The following is a 19,132-nucleotide window of genomic DNA, read 5'->3' as shown; positions in this document are numbered from 1 at the left end:
TTCCTTTCTGAAAATTGGTAGTGTCGTCTTCTGTTCCGGTCAGTTTCCTAATGTTCAAGGGTCTTTTAGTCAAAAAGCCCATTAAGATTTACAAATACAAGCCCAGTTAACGAGCCTATAGTGAGATACGTTATTAAAAAGCCTAGAAACCCAGATTACAATGGAGGAGGCCCAAGACAAAACCTCAGAAAGCAAAGAAGGAAACATAAGCCCAGTGAGATATTCTTTCATAAACCTCATGGAAATGCTACCGGAGCGCAGACAACAAACAGCAATGGCGGACACCCCTGGCAATCAGAAGTTACAATTGGTCTCCAATGTGATAAAAATAACTTCCTATTCATGCGCATGGATTATAATTACAACTCTTCATCGACAATTCTTTTCTAATTATCGAAGCATAACTCTAATCAAAGGCCATTGCTACTGTCTTAACGAGTTTCTGATACCAGTGGAATTGGAAATAATGTTGCACACTTCATTTGTAAGTAACATCTTGTTCACATAATCAAAAGAGAAGGCTGAAGCATTTCCTTGTTGTAATCAAAGTAGTACAAAGATTTAAAAGGACAGCCGTGCATGGCCATGCTATGACGTACTATTATAAGTCGAATAAAAACAGTGGATCGATGGCAAAGTAGATTCCCATGCGTGGATCATATTAATTGGGCATGCCTAAAGTAATTACTTTCTTCTCCGTTTATAAAAATTATAGCAATCTTTTTGTGTTCCCTTACTTTTTGTTATAATGTTATTTCACATTACCGGAATAACCAAATGATTTCTCCTTAAAGGTTTAAACCAGCTCTAAAGAGAACCATCTCATGTCAGATATGCAATAATAATCTAGCAGATTAGTGGGATCATATATATATATATATATATATATATATATATATGCAATAATAATAACCAAATGATTTCACGTTTACACAATTCATTCATATAAATTGCAATTTTAGATGTCTTAACGATAATTAATTTAACTAAACATTTACAGAGATGATCAACTTATATATACCTAAAAACTAAACGATTAACATGTGAATATGTGATCGAAAAGTGGTCAAAATATGGAAATCCATTCCATAAGCTAAAAGGCCTGTACACACACACTAACATACGCGTATTATGATCAGTACTGATCTGATAGTTAATTGAATGGCTTTTAGATTCTTTCTTGGAAAGAACTTAACAGGCTAAGAAACAAAACCCAAAAGACACTAGGCTAATTGAGGCTACAGAGTCCCTTGTCGTCTAAGTAAATCATCCTGTGCTTCTTTCCAGGACGTCAGCTAGCTTTAGAGTGTTCTATGATTAATATGTAAAGAGTAGGAACTGTAACATTATCATCAGTTTCTCACAGCTAAAAAATAGACAAGCTAGAACTGTTCCATGTAAATATGCCGGAAGTCCTTTTCACGCCGATGCTAGCTCCTGTAAATTTGGGCCACTCGATTTGAAGATGTCGCTGCTGGGAGCCTGGGACTATTTAGGGTTTATGGCTTCAGAACGCCCTTTTAGCTTTCGATTTTGATCTCTTTAGTTCCCCCATAGGACATTTCCATCTTTGCTTGTTCACTATGCAAGTTAAATCGATCTGGGGACGCAACCATGTTAGAACATTCTGTAATAAAGCTGTGAAATTCTCCTTACTTGCATAGAAAAGAGAATTCCTGTACGCAATTTTTTTCCTCTCAATTTCAAAAGTACCAATATTTAAAAATCTTCTACTTTTACAAGAACCTTTTTATTGGTTCCAATTATTCAGTTCTGATGCAAATGTCGACATGAACTCCAAGGGCTAAGGTTTGTCTTCCTTCTAATAACTCTAAAGGCGTCTCTATCATTACACATAAGGAGGAAGAAAAGAAAAGCAATAAATATGAGAAACTTAATGAGGCATTGACACATATAATAAGTTTTGCTTTTGTATTTTTGTCCCCAATTATTAAAGTTGGTGGAAGTATCTCTCAGAAAGTTCAAGCTCAGGGCAGATGATCTAGCTTTGATATTCCCTGAGGACTGAGCAAGTCGACTAGTGTTATGAAAACATGAAGTGCATGCTAATTGTGGTCCTTCCAACTTCCATGAGATTCTTTGATCAAACTTTTCCATCTATAGCTAGATGCCCACTATGAAAGAATATAGAAAGAAGATACATAATACTCAAATTGGAGGAGAGAATTTCCAGTGGTCCGGAAAATAAATAATGTTTTATTTTTATTTGTTTTTAATGTAAAGCTCATTCTAAATAGAATATGGATTAGTCCTTCACGAGTATAGATAATTGTCAATTATGGATGTACATAGGTGAACTAACTTAAGCGCATTCTCTAGTATTGTATATTTTGCGAATTTATAAAACAAATCGAGTGAACTCAAAGAACTTTTGCTACTACATTCTGGTTCTAAGTAGTATCATTATACTAAATTACTGAAACAAATGTTCATTTACTTGACTCTAACATTATACTGAAACTGATGCGATGAAGTAATCCAAAAAGTAGTAATGCAAGACCAAAAGACTGAAAGAGGAATGGTCTAAGACGGTTTATAAAGAGAAAACGTTTTCTTCACGCGCATTGAAACCGATGTACACTTTAATGTTTTTTTAGACAATTAAATTAATGATCCAAAAGAAATGAGACACACAAAAACTCTCGTAATTTGTGAATGATTCATGCCATTTCTCATGTCACATTCTTTGCCATCACTATTCATGCATGGTTTTGGTAAACCTAATGGAGGAAGATAACATCATGAATGAAACCCACTATGCAAATAAGGGTTTGCAATGGAAAGAAATTAAACATATCATTAGAAGAACAAGAAAGTAGGTGGTTTTGAAAAGCACACAAGCCTAACATATTCGTCATACAACTAGTGTTGTTTATAAGATTGTGCGGTTCATTGACAGTTAAAAGATAACATCTTTATATCGTTAGAACTTAGAAACGAAATTTGATGCTTTGTAATTTTGAGGAAGTTTGGAAAGTAAAGCGTGTAAAAATCTACCATAAAGCAAGCGCGTGAGAGTGCACCAATACAGGCAGACACTCTATTCAAACTTTCAAAACATGTCGTCTTCCTATTCGTGGACTGTGAGTCAGGTGAGGAGTTTCAGCCCGAACCAACCAAAGGAAGTTCAGAAAAGTTAAAGAGTCCATATGGTGGGCAAAGCAGGAGAGCGCAAAACAAAACCGACCAATTAGAGCAATCGTCACTTACAGGACAAAGAAACAAATTCCAAGATTAAAACCAAACAGAAGACTCCTCAAAACCCAAAACCCAGTTTTCTGAAATCTCTGATTGGTTTCTCTGTGAGGAAACAGAGAGATGCAAGAAAACCAGTGAAGGGTCTTTGCCATTGTCTTATGGCATGCCTAAGGAAGAAGGAGCACTGTGTATTCAAGGCTCTGAAGTTGTCATTTTTGCGCCTTGTTTGGTCGAAAGTTGGGATCTTTACCAAAGATTGAATCCTTTGTTGCTGGTTTTTGTTCAGAGACCATGAGAATCAAAAGCTTCTGCTTTTCTGTCCATGTCTTCGTGGTCTTCTTCTCTCTAATTGGTAACTTCCCAATCCTTTTTCTCCATGGATTTTTGTTGTTGAAGTGATTTGGTTTCTGGGTTTCAATTGTTTTGTTCTTGAATTGGATGATTGTAGAACAGTGTATAGGTAGGTGATTGAGTATAGTGGAAAAGTTGGTTTCTTTTGGCAATTGGGTTTGCATCTTGACTTTGATTGATTGATCACAATTTGATATTTGTATTGGTTAATTGATGTTGAATAATATTCGGTGAATCGGGTCTGTATATGTGCGTTTTGAGTGACCATCTGAAGTTGTTTTTCTATTTTTCTTTCATTACTGAAAGAGATTTTGACTGCTAGGTTTGTGTTTTTTAATTTGTTTCAGACTAATTAAAAAAAATTCAGACCTTGTTTTGGTATTGATTTGATAGAATGATAGCTTGGAAAAAATATTTAATGCAGGTTTTCATCTTGTTTTATATGTATAAGCGATAGTATATGCAAGATCAAAGCTTTTGTGGCTCTTTGCCAAATTTTGATAGGTTCTTGGTCTGTGTATGAGCATTCAGTTTATTTTCCAGTTGACTTACTCCTAGTTTCCAAAGTTAGTATAGAATTAGATGGATCATTAACAGTCTTTTCAATCTATCAGAATGTTTGAAGGAGAAAAGTAAAACAAAGTCTACTTGTTCATGTGCTATTAAAGGAAAACTTTTAGTTTGATGATCTTACTTGAACTGGTGAGCTTTCCTGAAATTGTACAATTGAAGAGATCTGAAAGCCCTTTTCTTAATAAAAGGAGAACCTCGTTGAAGTGAAGTAAACCTAAACTGGTTCTTTACCAATCTTTGTGGTTGAGTGGACTGATTGTATGTTAGTTTAATGTGGCACTTAGTATCTTGCTTTTATCTTTCATGACCACATGACTGATGGTTGATGGTGCTGTTCTGATCTTTCCAGCCTCTGTGAATGTGCAAGCATTCACTGGAGCATACGGAATAAATTATGGAAGAATTGCAGATAACATTCCTTCTCCAGATGAAGTTGCTACACTTCTTAGAGCAGCAAAGATAAAGAATGTCAGGATATATGATGCTGATCACAGTGTTCTCAAGGCTTTTAGCGGGACTGGGCTTGACTTAGTGGTCGGGCTTCCAAATGGATACGTGAAAGATATGAGTGCCAATCAGGATCACGCACTGGATTGGGTTAAAGAAAATGTGCAGGCATTTCTTCCTGATACACACATCCGAGGGATTGCTGTGGGTAATGAAGTATTAGGTGGGGGTGATCTTGAATTGTGGGCAGCTCTTTTGGGTGCAGTTAAAAACATCTATAATGCAACAAAGATGCTAAAATTAGATGATGTAGTTCAGATTACCACAGCACATTCACAGGCTGTTTTTGCTAATTCATATCCTCCCTCTTCCTGTATATTTAAGGATAATGTTAAGCAGCAGTACATGAAGCCACTGTTGGAGTTCTTCTCAGAAATTGGTTCTCCCTTCTGTCTAAATGCTTACCCATTCCTTGCCTACATGAGTGATCCAGAGAATATTGATATCAACTATGCTCTTTTTCAGAAAACACAGGGGATTTATGATCAAAAAACTGATCTTCATTATGATAATATGCTTGATGCTCAGATTGATGCAGCCTATTCAGCTTTGGAAGATGCTGGTTTGAAAAAGATGGAAGTTATTATTACAGAGACAGGGTGGGCTTCCCGTGGAGATGACAATGAAGCTGCAGCTACAGTAGAGAATGCAAGGACATATAACTATAATCTACGTAAAAGGCTAGCAAAGAAGAAAGGGACCCCTCTCCGGCCACATTTTGTAGTGAAGGCGTACATTTTTGCCATATTTAACGAAGACTTGAAACCCGGCGCTACTTCTGAGAGAAATTTTGGACTGTTCAAGCCTGATGGAACCATTTCATATGATATTGGGTTTCATGGACTTGTATCATCTGCAGATTCATTGCTTTCATCTTTAAAGGTACTAGTTTCCTAACTTCCCATGAATTATGTCACTTTGAATGCTCTAATACTGTCTTGGAGATTGGGTTGGCTTGATTTAAACTTTAAAGTCTTCCAAAAAAGAAATGAAATAAGATTGAAAATTGCATTACTTTGTCTTGAATTGTCACTACCCTTTGCACTTGGTCTGCCAATGTCCAAACAGAGGAACTAGTAGAAGTGTTAGATTCATAGGAAGCATATGAAGGAAATTAAATTTTAGAATCGAAACAGCATTACTTGGTTTTTGTGATCCTCCCTATATGCACAGATTTTGCTCTATACCATGCTTTCAATTTCAGTAGCTCTTGTTAGCTTAGCACATTGTTGTTGAAAGCGCTTCCTCATCTAATCAGTTTTTTTTGGGTTACTTCTTTATTACTATTACAGGATAGTAGAGTTCAAGCCTGGTCTCGGTCCCAATACTTCCTATTACCTATCTCTGCGCTAGCATTTGTTCTGTTTCTTAGATGATGATTGAGCATGGCACCGGTCAGAGTTGAGAGATCGGCTATCATGTCTTCAAAATACAAACATAAAATGGATTCTGGAGTTCTGAAAATATATGCTATTACTGCTTTGTTAGCTTTATTCTTCCGAGGAAATGTATATCAGTTTTGCTTCTTACAACTTTTTTACTTAATTATTTCTTATTTTCTCCTTGCATGCTTTCCAACTACGTTATAAGGCACTTTTTTTTAATAGTTTAGGGGGCTCATATTTATGTTGGAAATAGATAATATGCATTTGAATTGATTGGTCTTGTTTGTTCACAAGATTGTTGTTTGTCATCGAGTAGCTACTGGGAAAAGAGTGTTGTTTATGGAGTAGAAACAGTCTTCAAACACAACTGAGGAAATCAAATTAGGCGTTTTTATTTTTTGGGTCTAGTCCACCAGATGGCATGGAGAAGTTCTATTGTTTATTCATAGCTCTATGAAAAAACAGTATTTCCTCCCCAAGACAGAGAAGATGATATAGATTTTAAATTCTTCTTTTTATATTTTAAATCAAACATGTTGCCTCAAATAATTATTTCACCAAGAACTAATAAGGGAAAGATATGTATGTATAATTGCCAAAGAACAAGTCATACAAGTGGACAACAAGAAACTTCTCATGTATCCCATTTTATTATGCTTTACCAGGAGTAGGTTCATTCATTTGTTTATACTACAGTATGCTTAATTTGTTGGCAATCATACATGATTTTATTGATTTGGTCTGATAGAATCAATGAACAAATTTCACTCATCCATTCAAAGTTACTGCCAATTCCATCCCATGACCTATCACAAAGGTGAAGGGTTAAAATGTTAAAGAGCATATTAGTGTGAATAGTAAACAGTAAAATCAGTAAGTAATTAGACTTAAACATTACCTTTATCTCTATGAATGCAGATGAAGACTGCCTCTTCAGATGTCAAGCTGCCAAGTCTGACCGGATCCAATCTCTCTGCATTAGTTGTGTATTATGTATTATGATTAATAATGTTGCAGTACTATTAGACTAATTAATTTTCCAGATATTTAATTTTGGTAGCACGTGCTGATGTTCTTGTACAAGTACAGCTGCTCAACCCCTAACCAAACCAAAGGTGCAATATGTACCTCACTCTATATATAGCTCATTCACAAAGAAACCCAGAACACCACAATACCAAATAGCTGAAGCTAGAGGCAACCTGTGAACACTCCAAGTTACATTGAGATCATGGGGCCTAAGAAACTTAGTGCGACTACATCTGTGGTTGCAATTGTTATAGCTTTAGCAGCTGTGCTACAAACCGCAGAAGCTGAAACGCACAAAGTGAGTTGGAATAATACAGTTGGTGCCAACTACTATACTTCTTGGGCTGCCAATCAGACCTTCAAAGTTGGCGACCTTCTAGGTAATTATTTCCGAAGCTATGCTAATCAAGGCCATCTATCTCCACATATAAGTACTGGATTAGCAAACTTCTAAAGAGAACATCATCCTTTTTAAAGTTTTAAGAAAATTAGGAGATCATCAATTTTGAAAGTTTGTATATATTTGAAGTTCATTTTCAAGAACCAATCTTCTCAATTAAGTTAGTACTTAGCTCGTTGGTTATCATTATTACCATCAGAGTATTTTCCGGCATATTCATGTTTGCTAACTCTGCACAAATCAGATGACCCAACAATTTTCAATGGGGTTAATTTTCTTTACTATAGCTAGCGAATATTAATTCTTTGTGATCTTTTGTTTTGTGCAGTGTTCAATTTCACTACTGGACGACACGACGTAGCTGAAGTTGCAAAGGATGCTTACGAAAAGTGCAACGTCACTGACCTCATCAGCAACCCTAAGTACGACGGACCAGCCAACTACACCCTCAATGCCACCGGCGATCACTACTTTATCTGCCTCTTCCCTGGACACTGTGACCAAGGACAGAAGTTAGCAATCACCGTAACAACTAGCCATTCCGGCTCTGCGCCTTCGCCTGCTCCTGCCTCAAGTAGTACTGGTACTCCTCCTTCCAAGTCCGAATCTCCTCCTCCTTCTGGAGCTAAATCTCCTCCTAGTTCAACATCGCCACCACCAAGCACGTCAAGCACTACAGCACCACCACCACCAAAGGGCTCGACAGGCAGCTCTTCTCATGTTGTTACCATTTCTACTGTTTTCATGTCCATTGCCGTAGCTCTTTTCTGCCTCTTCTAGTCTGTATATTAACTTGATATATTAATTGTTCCCCCTTGTATGCATTTCTTTGGTTCAGCACATGAATTATTTTGGAACGAGAGTTTGATCAATAGTAATGATGCCTTGATGGATGCATTTGGTGATGCTCAATTCCTAAGAGCTGCACAAACTTACCAGGTCAACAAAAATATGACAAAATTAATATGATCATTGTTACTCAAGTTCACCCGGAGTTAAGCAAGTCAGATGACAACTAATGCAGTGGTTGATCTTTCCTCAACAAAATAAAAACTATAATGATCTATCTGGCTACCCCCGGCCAAAACAGTTAAGTCAACGAATTTTGAAATTTTTGTGACCAAGATGCTTGTAAGTATTTTCGTATTATACTAGGCAGCTCGCGCGAGCGATGCTGCGGATTTGTATTTTTTATCTAAAAGATAGAGTAGCAATGATAATATAAGAAATGTTAACTAAATATATTATCGTTTTGCATATTAGGAAAGCTGGTATTTTAACATGGCTTGAACATATACAAATTTAAAAAATGAAACTTTTGAGCGGGAGCTTATATTTTAACCAAACTTTTGTATTTACATTTTTCGAAAGAAATGGATATTCTAACAAAAGATGCTCTTTACATGCAAATTAAAACAAAAAAAGGTTAGACCTCGCCAAAATATCCTACATTTTAAGTTGGAACTAATCATCCTCTAATGTATCATTTGTTGGTTTATATGCTCAGGGACCGTCAATAGGTCTGATGAGTCCAGACCCGCCACACTTTTCTACAGATATCAAAATATCAAATTAATATGTATGCTATCCAAAAATTGATTGAAAACTTTTCATATACTACAATGGGTTTCCTCTTCTCTCCAGGGTCCGCTCAACGTTATCAATAGGCAAAACTTATATTTATTACTTAATAAATTAAATCAATAGGTAAATCAGTATGCAGATGTATTGACAGATTGATTGGTATTTTAAAAAAAAGAATAAAATATTTAATTGGTTGTAACCTAAAAAAATAAAATAATTAATGGTCTTTTTATGTGATAAAATAATTTAGGTTATTAGGTTTTATTTTACCTCTTATATAAGGGACAAAAGCGTCAAAGAGCAAATAAAATTAGGGGGCAAAATGGGAATAAAACTATTGAATGAATATTAACCCTCATTTTATTTTTAGTACTAGATAATCCTTCCCGGGCGATGCTGCGGGTTTAGTTTTCTTTCCTGAATTGAAGTGTACTTTTGCAATTCCTCCTTCATATCTCCTAACTTCAGTGGTCTTTTCCACCATGCTTGCAATCTCAAATTGGCCAAGTTTCTCCCCTCCATCCTATATAATTGATTAAACAATATAATTAGCCAAAAAGTGTCTTCTTGAAATTCTTTTGTTTGTGTATTCCCTCAACTTCTTTCAAAAATAACTTCATTCCCTAAATCATGAGCTAATATTTATATAAGAATCCAGAAAAGATACATGCCCATTGGAATTGCCCAAAGATTTTATTTTCATTACCAAAATCCAATAAGCTATAGTAACAAAAAATTCATGTCTGCAAAAAACTCAAAAAAAAAAAGAAGTCGATTTCTAATTGGGAATCAAATAGAAAAGTTTAGAGTCTAATCAATTTTGTCAACCATGTGAAAGAGAAATAGATGATATTTTTAGGTAATCCTGTATGTAATATTCTAAGTCATGAGGTAATTCTTTGCAGATAGTCAGAGAACTATTGAAATCGGCATATATTTCCCAATGTGATGATTGAAGGAACTTGGAACTCATAGTTAGCAGGGATTTAGACAGATGAGTAATTTGCCCAAATGCATAAATCCAAAGTCAATCTTAACATGAGAGACAAAAATAACCTGTCGCCAATACAGATTTCTAGCTATGCATCTACCCAAAAGCACTTCACATGAGTAGCTATGTTTAGAATATTTAGAAAGAAATCTATACAGTGGCAAGCCAAATTCATGCTGAAATTTAGAAAGGCAAGAACTAATACTTACTCTAAACTGATCAATTTTTAGCTTGCCAAAGAGGTACACGATTTTCAGCTTTCCAATTTTTACATAAGATTCCTTAGTAGCCTTTGCAGCTGCTTCCAGATCTTTGCTGTGTAGAGATTTTCAGTTAACTTTGCTTTGTTATTATCCTCCATGTTTCTGGTGCTACCATTCTGTCAAGAATGCTCAATTACTGAGTACAACTTATGGTATATGTAATTTACCATTGTCTTTTACTACTTCTCATTCAATTCAATTAGGAAGTAAGTGGCTTTGCTACATATTTATATATGCATATTAAGATTTAAATAGAACTACATAAAATTCACAAACAAAAAAACACTACCAAAACCACAGTTCTGCACCACCTAAAAAAAACAATTACTGGATTTCTTGTTCATCAATCAGGTTTCCAAATAAATAAAGAAAATTAAAAAAATTGCAAATATCAGAATCCAAATTCTAATTTTACTTGAGGGATTGATGCAAGCAGAACCAAAACCCAAACAAATGTGTGCCCATCACTTCCTCACATTCCTTCCTTTCACTTTACCAAATGTGTACAATCCCATCAGGCCAAATCCCATCACAATACCCGAAATTAATCATTATGATACATAACCAATTAGCATAAAAATTAATTTGGTGTATAAATTTGTACCTTGAATTTGTGCAATAGAGCCGTTCTTCTCCTCTTTTGGATTCCTCTGCCTCCTCTGTCCTTCCCGTCTCCCCCTTTTTCTTCTGTTTCTTCCTTTCTCCCCTCTGAAACCCCAAAAGCCACAACTATGCAAACTATAATGAGAAATCAATCACACACAATCAAATATGGCTAATTGAATAATAGCAGCAATAAATTCACACTACTCAACATGACTTATCTTTGAAAGCTAAAGACCTTGAATAAGGAACAAATGATTAAAACCAATTGAATCACACTGAAACTAAAAACAGTTAGCCTAAGAAACCATGGACTAAATTAGTCTAAGAAATACAATAAAAATAGAGCATGATACTATAGCGTGCATTCGATGAATAAAAAGAAATTAATTATATTTTAACTGGAAACCAATTTGTAAAGTAAATTGAAAAGATATCCTAATCATTTTTAGAACTGTGAGCAAAGATGCAAAGTATTGTTTGTCTATCTTATTAATAAGTTTATATGATTCTCTTCTCTCCCAAATCAGTTTTAGTGATGCAGACTTTTATCTCAACAGGAACAGTAGCAGAAGATATAATGTTATTGAATGTGATCCTCTCGTTCTCAAAGGGATTGAGAGACCAGTAAGTAATTTTGTGCCTACTATTTTCTGTTAGTCTAAAAACAGTTGAAGTTGTTGTTGGTACTCCGCACTCAGAGAAGTATAAACAGGATCTAAACATATAAAAACTATTTGAAATTACCTACTCTGAGGTATTGCTGCGTTTATATACCTATTTTTGACTAATCAATTTCTAGACATGCATACGTATTTGAGAACTGAACTTAACCAAAAAGGCACACCAAGAGCACAAACACACAATAACTTCTTTCAACAAAATGTGTAACTCTCAGACCATGATCCTATTTACAACAAATAAAAATAATCATGCAATATGCTCTGAGACCATGATGCTATTTACAACCACACATCGAGTAGATAAACACAAATGATATATCTCCTTAGTTTAAGAGTTAAATAAATAGAGAACAAAGCATGATTGAGTTTAGAGAAGGATTTTACATGCAATACTGAACTCTCCAAACAGAGCAACTGAAATTGGTGAAGAAGGTCATACCCTCTGTGAAGAAACCAGATTTCCAAGCCTATTGGGAACAATTGAAACCAGATTTCCAGGCCTTTTGGGAGCAATTTTATTATTATCTCTGAGAATCACTACAATTAACAATTAACTACATGCATGTCTAGTAATAGAGTAAATATCACCAATGACTTCCTTAATGATTATCATACTTACTATCATTTTCTTTAGAAACAACATCCTACCATTCTGCCTAGCTCTAACCTATATCTTGCAAACAAACAAAGAAGTCGAAAATTTAATAAGATTTTCTTTTGCAAGACTCCCAGAACTGAGATCTTGATACCATGTCTGACACTAACAATTCAGATGAAGAACTCTATAATTTGATGCCTTCAAAATTTGACATCACCAGTTGACATATCAAACAAACACCCTTATCACCCAAACCATAAACAATGAAGCAAAAATCAAACCCTTATTCTCAATTTCCACAATGGAGGATCAAATAAACCAAACCCAAACCCCAATTTCAGCAACAAACAAAAAATGGAAAGCCCAGAAATCCGAAACTCCCAATTTCCATCCAAAGACCACAATTTTAAACAAAACAATCAGACCTGAGAATTAGGTGACACAATTACCGGATTAAGGGTTCAAACTTTGGAACCCTAGCGCTTGAGGAATTTGACTCGGATACCTCTATCTATCTCTTCATGCAAAGCAAAGAAAAACACGACCGATTTCTTTATCTCTCGATCGTTCTTGATAATTGATAAAAGATGATTACACGACTCCAGAAGAAAGAGAAGATCAACGACAAGATCCGATGTTTCCAAGTCAGTGGCAAAGCTGCAAAAAAATTTCAAGCAGGGGTAAAAGCGTCACTCCACTTCCAGCCAAAACCACTTTTAAATGGACAGGAGAAATGAACACTAACCCTCCTTTAATATATAGTAAACTAGTTTCCTCCACACATGAATGCTCTGCATGTGCAAGTGTTTTTTTTTTTTCAGAAAGAAAAAAAGATAATGGATTAAAACAGTTATTGTAGAGAGAAGTTAGTGGAAGACAAAAGTGGGTTGTGGGATTTTTTTTGTTTATTTTTTTTAATAAAAATATAATTTGTAATTGTCATAATTACCCTTGTGATTTAATTAATTGTCAAAGTTTTTTAATATTTCAGGGTCATTTCTGTCAAATTTTTTAATTTTGGCTAACAAAGTCTCTTTTCTTAATAATAGTATAAATATACTAGTTGCTAAGCTTCAGCGTTGCTGCGGGGTTGATTTTGCCTTAATTATTTAGCTTGACTAGGACTACCAACAAAATGGTTTTTGAGAGAGAGAGGGGTAAATCTTGCAAAATATAGGGGCAAAATCATCCCACCACTATTCATTGAATGGTAATGAACAGTGTTTTAGGGTTTGCCTTTTAGTACAGAGTATAATATAATATAATGGTTCATGCACAAATAAACATGAAATATTATAGTGAAAATACCCTATTTATTATATGTAGATTTTTTTTTTGGAACCAAATCATTCATTTCATTCAACTCAAGCAAAAATGGCACGGAGACATACCTTCCCTTGTCATACCTAAGACAAGTTTAGGACGTGGTATGCTAGCACCACCCATTAGACATTCAATGCTCATTTATTATATGTAGATTAATTTGTTTGTTTGTTTTGTTATAAGTTACAGAAAATGACTCGTTTGTTATTTATATATAGTAATATGACTAGTCTTCTTGCATGAGTTATGTGCGTGTTAAGACCCGAGTTCACCGTGCGAATTGGACTTTAGCAAGCACTTAATCAATCAACTCTAGCTCATTGACCTAGTGTTAACAGAGAGTTATCTCCTTGATTAGCACTGTTCATTTAAGCTTGATCAGTTAGAAAAGTTGTTACATTTCTGTTGTAATCAGTGGTTAATTAGTCTTGCTAATTAGGGTTAGTTCATGCTTAATTAGTTAGTGTCATACAGCTGTCTGCCACATGTCTCTCATCTGTGCAGTGCAGCTATAGGTATAAATATCTTGTACGACTTTATCTTCTGGTAATGCCGCTCCTTTTCTTCTTGAAATATCTGAGTTTCTCTCTTTTCTCTCTAGACTCTCTCTATTTCTAACATGGCATCAAGAGCCAGGTTCGATTGGGACCAGTGTCTTGCATCGTTTGCTTAGCTGCTTGAAGATCATGAAGCGATCGTTCTCTTCTAGTTCTTGCGGTGTTGATTTCTACAATATCAAATAAAAATTCAAGTTTGAGATAAGTTCAATTTTGTTTCTAGATCCGGAATTATGGAAGTTCTGAAAGTTGAAATTTGTTGCTGATTTCTGGTTTCAAAGTGTTGATTCTATGATGGAAGTAGTATGCCTACTGTCTAGTACAAGATTCATGAGTTTTTGCTGTGATTTGCTTGAGATTGAAGTTTGGTAAAGCCCTAAATTTGTTCATAGATGTTTCAGTACTTGCTTTGTGTAATTCTCGTTGAATTACTGGAAATTGAAGATTGTGGAAGATCTAGTTGTGATTTTGGAAGATATGGAAGTCTAAAATCCTAGTTTCTCATCAGTATTTGTTCAAGATCATATCAGAAATTGTTGAAGATCATACAGCTATTTTGCTGGGTTTTATCTCTGTTACTAGTGTGAAGTTGCTACACATTGCATAAGCTGGAAATTGTTGGATTTCGGTTATGTTCATCTAGTCATCTGAGATCATCAGTGGTGAATTTTGAGTGTTGATTTGTATTGCCTATCATCATGAATACCGATATTGACTTAAGAAATTGTCTAATGTCCAACTTCTGCAATTTGATTCCAATTCACTTAGATGGCTCTAACTATGTCACATGGAAGTTTTTGTTAGACAATGTTAAAAGGTTGTGGTCTAATGAAATTTATAGATGGTTCGTTTCCTTGTCCTTCTCAATATATGATCACAGAAGAAAACGAATGCACATCTGAAATAACAACAGAGTACATTAATTGGAAGCAAAACGATTATGCTGTGATGACTTTGCTTGTTGTTGGAAGTATTAGTTCAAGGGAACTTTGGTGTTTGCTCAAAGAGAGGTATGCCTCTACTTCTTGGTTTAACAAAGAGCAACTCAAGAGCAACTTTTACAAACTTCAAAAAGGTTCAGACTCTATTGACAACTACCTAGATCGAGTGAAGATAGCTTGTGATCAGTTGGCTAATGTAGGGATTCATATGACGGATGAAGACATAATTGTCTCTGTTCTTCTTGGTTTGCCATCAAACTATACTACCATGAAGACTATAATCAGGGCTAAGCCTACCCCGATTTCATTACAAGAATTAGGGTCTCTTTTACTCATTGCTGAAGCTGAACTTGATGAAATTGACAAGTCTATTTCTTTGCCAAGGTATGCTTCTGCACCAACTCTTGTTACAAATGACAAATATGATGCTAATGCTACGATGCCTATGATGCCTACAAGTAGTGTTGCCTCTTCTATTGGGTATACTGTGCAGTCCATGTCTAATTTGGGGTATACAATGAGTGATGCTCATAAGGCTCCTGCTGTGTCTAATGGAATCTGTTATGCTACTGCATCTATTCCTAAAAGGGATTTTATATATGCTGCAAATACTGTGCTTAACAATGAGTCTCAAGGAGACTTTGTACAGCAATTTTCGAGTCCCTCTCAATCTGCTGATGTCCTGCAACAACACTTTGGTCATTCACAACAGCACTTGAACCATTGTCGAAATAGTACTACTGACAGTTTTGTTACTGGGCTATACACTCAACCCAATACTGATTTTACTCAGCAACACAGTGGTTACTCAATGCACAATAGCAATCATGACTCAAGAGGAGGTTTTGTTCCCAATCATAACACTGCCTCTCAGCCTCTATACTTTACAAATACTTCATCACCTATTGCAGTCACTCCTAGTCTTGCAACCTGTGGTTTTTGCAGCAGCGTGGCTTTTCACAACCATTTGCATCTTGCACTAGTACTACAAAGCAAAATGTTTATGGGTGTTTCCCTCAATCTGCTGGTTTCATTGCACAAAGTGAAGGTATACAGAGGTCTTATGGTAATGAAATTGGCAATGGAGTGCAAGGCTATAATGGTTCGCATCAACTACATAACAACTCTCAGAATGCTAAAGGATCTGGATCTCATGGTGATACTATTGATGTGAATAATAGGACAGAACAACATGCAGAGGCTCTTGTTTGTTCAAGTCCAGACCATGGAGATTATGAAAAAGATGGTCCTTTGCCCATGGGAACTCATGATAACAACCTTGTTGGTAGTTCTTTTAAGGCCAAAATGTCTTGTACGGAGTCCAATCAGGATGTTGTTGAGGATCATATGAACAATGGTAGCTATCAAGATATTCAGCAAGTGCAACAGAAAATACAACAAACCAATGCATTTCAGCTAAATAATGGCTCTCAGCACAATGGAGGATTCATGAAGCAGCAACCCAATCGTTCGGGATACTCTGCACAAAGATGTTACCATAGGAACTCTCAGCCTTTGAATATTGCCTTGAGCTCATATGTGGAATGCCAATTGTGCAGGAGGCCTGGACACATTGACAAAATTTGCAGATATAAACAATGGCCAAGTAACAACTCTCAGAATACTCAATTAAGTTTCTATACCTCCACGCCACTCATTCCTCCTGGCTGAAGTACATATATGGTGTGATAGCTTGCAGCAGGCTGGAACAATCAAGCTTCAGTTTGTAGCCTCAAAGAACAGATTGCTAATCTATTTACAAAAAGGGCTCTGCTCACCACAGCACAACTATCTTTGTGTCAGCTTGAAGCTCATGTCTAAGCATCAAGCTGAGGAGGGCTGTTAACAGAGAGTTATCTCCTTGATTAGCACTGTTCATTTAAGCTTGATCAGTTAGAAAAGTTGTTACAATTCTGTTGTAATCAGTGGTTAATTAGTCTTGCTAATTAGGGTTAGTTCATGCTTAATTAGTTAGTGTCCTACAGCAGTCTGCCACATGTCTCTCATCTGTGCAGTGCAGCTATAGGGATAAATATCTTGTACGACTTTATCTTCTGGTAATGCCGCTCCTTTTCTTCTTGAAATATCTGAGTTTCTCTCTTTTCTCTCTAGACTCTCTCTATTTCTAACACCTAGCACTACATATCGATTTAAAAATTGGCATCTACAACGCCATATATGTCACAGCTAGCAATTTCAGGGTGTCAAACACAATGCATTGACATAGTTCTCTGTGAAATTTGGCGGGAGTCACTCGGCCGGCCGCTTGCTTTCCCAAGATCCGACTCGGCCGCCTGCTTTCCTAAAATCCGAGAGGTCTCTCCCTCTATAAAGTCAGGCACCATATTCAGTCCTCATTACCAATTTCCTACACAGTAAGAAAATTAAGGACAGTGGACCTAATTGATTAGATACTGGGATGGGGAAAGCCATGAATGTTTTAGTTGCTGTGATAGCATTGGCAGCAGTGTTACATAGAACAGAAGCGGATAGAGAGTACGAATTGGTTTGGGCTATTCCTTCTGGCGGAGCCGGCACGTATGCAGCCTGGTCGGCCGAGCATACCTTAGAAATCAATGTCGATAGTATAAGTGAGTATTACTAGCTAGTTACATCTCAGAACTAGCTTTTTAGGGTTCACATCTAAGTGAGCAAATATATTCGATACACGCATGTTTCTCATATAAATTTTTAATTAGGTTTTTAAGCACTCCCATTTATGCCATATGCAATGCATGCATGTACTGTAGAAATCCATGATGATGATAATAATATGGTTGTTTCCTTTCTTGTGCAGCATTTGAGTTTTCATCAGGAGAACAAGACCTGGCTTTAGTGACAAAGGAGGATTTTGACAGTTGTACCACTACAGATCCAATATGGGAAACAACAGATCCAGTTAATGTTGGAATTGTTCAACCCGGCACATTTTATTTCATCTGCACATTTGCCGGCCATTGTGCCAAAGGGCAGAAAATTGCCACTAACTGGACCAATTCTTCGGCTGCGGCACCTGCTCCATGTCCAAGTTCAACAGCAACCACTTATTCCGCTCTGCCACTTAAATTTCTTTCCAAAAGAGTTAACAAGCACGGAAACAAGAAGAAAGTGTCTCTGACCTTGGGGGGTGCCATATAATACATTAAGTTCAAGAGGTCTTCAGTCTTTTTTTTTCTTCCTGTCAAGAAGAGTTGCAGTACACTCTAATAAGTACTATACATTGTACCATGTATATATGGTTGGTCACTTGGTCCAGAAACCCAAATAACATGATGATCATTCAGTTTACACCTGACCATCCCTTTAGTTTCATCAATTCTCTACTAATTTATTCATTAATTAGATAAATCGTCCGTGCAACGTCAAATTAAGGTGTGTTACTTAAGCTAAATGTGGCGTTATATTAAAACGAATCTATCTCAAATTTTATAGTTATTTATAATTAATGTGAAAATATATGATTGAAATGATACATAGCATCAACGTACTGTCAGAAATAACATTAATTTAGAATTATGTTGAGAGTTATGGTGAAAATAATAGTGAGAATTATGATGAGAATAATGGTGAGAGTTAGTGACTTCATAGGTTATGAGAGTTAGGAAGGTTTAAGGTAATTGTAAAGGTCTAATACTTATGTTCGTTGTAATTGTCATACTTATGGCATTGTCTAGTGTAGACCTATATAAGTAGGATAGTCTAGTTGAGTAAGGTGTAGAGGAGTATTTTGTAGAAGTGTTATACTTTATTAATTATCAGGTATTTTGAGTCTCCTCCATATTCCTCTCTAGAAGCTTTGTACATGTCTTTAGACTGTACATCTCCCATATTGTGTGTCATTCATGCATCATATCTCCTTACCCCAAATTTAGTTTTTTATATTTACGCTTCCGCTGTTATCCAACAAAGAGGAGCTCTGTACATGACGTCTTTGGACTGTACATCTCTCATATTGTGTGTCATTTATGTATCATATCTCCCAACTCAAAGATTAATTTTCAATATTTTGGCTTCCGCTGATATCCAACATCAACAATGTATGAGATATGAAATGAGTAGTCATTAATGAAGACAAGCATTGATTTTTCTTTGTACGTTTCCGTACTAGTACTGTAGTGTTCATCC

The 19,132-nt window shown here is 35.9% G+C and overlaps 3 protein-coding genes and 1 long non-coding RNA gene across 4 annotated transcripts; 3 read left to right on the top strand and 1 right to left on the bottom strand.

Moving 5' to 3' along the window:
• The first annotated feature begins 3,097 nt into the window (after nt 1-3,097).
• Nucleotides 3,098-6,214, top strand: LOC112187039 (glucan endo-1,3-beta-glucosidase 11). Its single transcript, XM_024325659.2, has 3 exons — nt 3,098-3,571; nt 4,493-5,532; nt 5,943-6,214. The coding sequence occupies exons 1-3, from the start codon at nt 3,511-3,513 to the stop codon at nt 6,024-6,026; spliced, it is 1,185 nt and encodes a 394-aa protein (XP_024181427.1). The 5' UTR covers nt 3,098-3,510; the 3' UTR covers nt 6,027-6,214.
• Nucleotides 6,215-6,429: 215 nt separating this feature from the next.
• On the top strand, nt 6,430-8,376 carry LOC112187040 (cucumber peeling cupredoxin). The gene is made up of 2 exons (XM_024325660.2): nt 6,430-7,444; nt 7,793-8,376. Exons 1-2 carry the CDS (start codon nt 7,267-7,269, stop codon nt 8,242-8,244), a joined length of 630 nt encoding a protein of 209 aa, XP_024181428.1. The 5' UTR covers nt 6,430-7,266; the 3' UTR covers nt 8,245-8,376.
• Nucleotides 8,377-9,301: 925 nt separating this feature from the next.
• LOC112189255 lies at nt 9,302-12,874 on the bottom strand. The gene is made up of 4 exons (XR_005807563.1): nt 12,636-12,874; nt 10,907-11,040; nt 10,249-10,418; nt 9,302-9,571 (listed from the first exon to the last, which is right to left on the bottom strand). It is a non-coding gene; the product is annotated as an uncharacterized LOC112189255 (long non-coding RNA).
• Nucleotides 12,875-17,196: 4,322 nt separating this feature from the next.
• On the top strand, nt 17,197-18,258 carry LOC112190442 (umecyanin-like). Its single transcript, XM_024329870.2, has 2 exons — nt 17,197-17,598; nt 17,805-18,258. Exons 1-2 carry the CDS (start codon nt 17,427-17,429, stop codon nt 18,143-18,145), a joined length of 513 nt encoding a protein of 170 aa, XP_024185638.1. The 5' UTR covers nt 17,197-17,426; the 3' UTR covers nt 18,146-18,258.
• The last annotated feature ends 874 nt before the right edge of the window (nt 18,259-19,132 follow it).

Source organism: Rosa chinensis, chromosome 2, assembly GCF_002994745.2.
Source record: "Rosa chinensis cultivar Old Blush chromosome 2, RchiOBHm-V2, whole genome shotgun sequence".
Lineage (NCBI taxonomy): Eukaryota > Viridiplantae > Streptophyta > Magnoliopsida > Rosales > Rosaceae > Rosa > Rosa chinensis.
This window is presented reverse-complemented; position numbering and strand designations above follow the sequence as displayed.

What these genes read in the sequence shown, in the direction of transcription:
- LOC112187039 (XM_024325659.2), top strand. Translation starts at nt 3,511, where the DNA reads ATGAGAATCAAAAGCTTCTGCTTTTCTGTCCATGTCTTCGTGGTCTTC. An exon ending in GGTCTTCTTCTCTCTAATTG is followed by an intron (nt 3,572 to 4,492) that starts GTAACTTCCCAA and finishes TGATCTTTCCAG; the next exon opens with CCTCTGTGAATGTGCAAGCA. An exon ending in CATTGCTTTCATCTTTAAAG is followed by an intron (nt 5,533 to 5,942) that starts GTACTAGTTTCC and finishes TTACTATTACAG; the next exon opens with GATAGTAGAGTTCAAGCCTG.
- LOC112187040 (XM_024325660.2), top strand. Translation starts at nt 7,267, where the DNA reads ATGGGGCCTAAGAAACTTAGTGCGACTACATCTGTGGTTGCAATTGTT. An exon ending in CAAAGTTGGCGACCTTCTAG is followed by an intron (nt 7,445 to 7,792) that starts GTAATTATTTCC and finishes TGTTTTGTGCAG; the next exon opens with TGTTCAATTTCACTACTGGA.
- LOC112190442 (XM_024329870.2), top strand. Translation starts at nt 17,427, where the DNA reads ATGGGGAAAGCCATGAATGTTTTAGTTGCTGTGATAGCATTGGCAGCA. An exon ending in AATCAATGTCGATAGTATAA is followed by an intron (nt 17,599 to 17,804) that starts GTGAGTATTACT and finishes TTTCTTGTGCAG; the next exon opens with CATTTGAGTTTTCATCAGGA.